This window comes from Lottia gigantea, assembly GCF_000327385.1.
Source record: "Lottia gigantea unplaced genomic scaffold LOTGIsca_87, whole genome shotgun sequence".
In the NCBI taxonomy this organism is placed as follows: Eukaryota; Metazoa; Mollusca; class Gastropoda; family Lottiidae; genus Lottia; species Lottia gigantea.
This window is the reverse complement of record NW_008710867.1, coordinates 587109-587803: the sequence shown is the minus strand read 5'-3', so window position 1 is coordinate 587803 and position 695 is coordinate 587109. Positions and strand designations below refer to the sequence as shown.

The 695-nt window shown below is 30.8% G+C and overlaps 1 protein-coding gene across 1 annotated transcript in view; it reads right to left on the bottom strand.

Moving 5' to 3' along the window:
- Window positions 1-126: 126 nt before the first annotated feature.
- LOTGIDRAFT_236779 (hypothetical protein) overlaps window positions 127-695 on the bottom strand; it is a gene marked incomplete at both ends in the record, with an annotated part of 11104 nt that continues 10535 nt past the window's right edge. The window contains one exon of the mRNA XM_009067884.1: window positions 127-175. Coding sequence (XP_009066132.1) covers window positions 127-175 — 49 coding nt within the window. The remainder of the gene's footprint in view (window positions 176-695) is intronic.

The following is a 695-nucleotide window of genomic DNA, read 5'->3' as shown; positions in this document are numbered from 1 at the left end:
ATAAACACTGCAGAAATAATTTTTTTTGACGTCTGCATGGAAGCTTAAAATTATTTCATTGTTTCAATTTGCATTACAATGTATCTGGAATATCCTGTCCAAAAATCATACAAATATATTCATTCATTAGCCAGTGAGAACCATTTTACTTTTATACTCAATGTTTAACAAAAACCTGAAAAACAGAAAAAATTCAGAATAAACAAATATGTTACCTGACTAAAGTTGAATTTAGTTGACACATTGTTTCTAACTGTTTTTACTGAAAACTTCTTAAATAATTATCTTTGCCAAGTAACATAAAAACTTTACAGATATAATAGGCTTCTCAGATTTCCCAAACCCTGAAAGAAATTACAATTTTATATATTAAAATCTTAATTTAGATCAAACAATAAATCTATCTTGGTCTGAAAAGGCCAAATTTGTACCATTTAACCATTAGACTTTTGGTCTATTTGGTTCCGTCGGGTTGGGCCATTTTGATTACTAAGAACACCGCCTCAAGATTATTCCTTTGCATTTCAGACTTAAGAAAGACAAACCAAGGCTTAAAATCTGTTTGTAGACCACAGAAAAACTGAAAAGAATGTTATCAAATGCTCTGATTGCCATGTCAGTGGTCTGATTTAGTCCCATTGTCTCTTAACTGATGTACAGTTGAATCGTCTGACAAAAACCCGCCATTTTGTTTT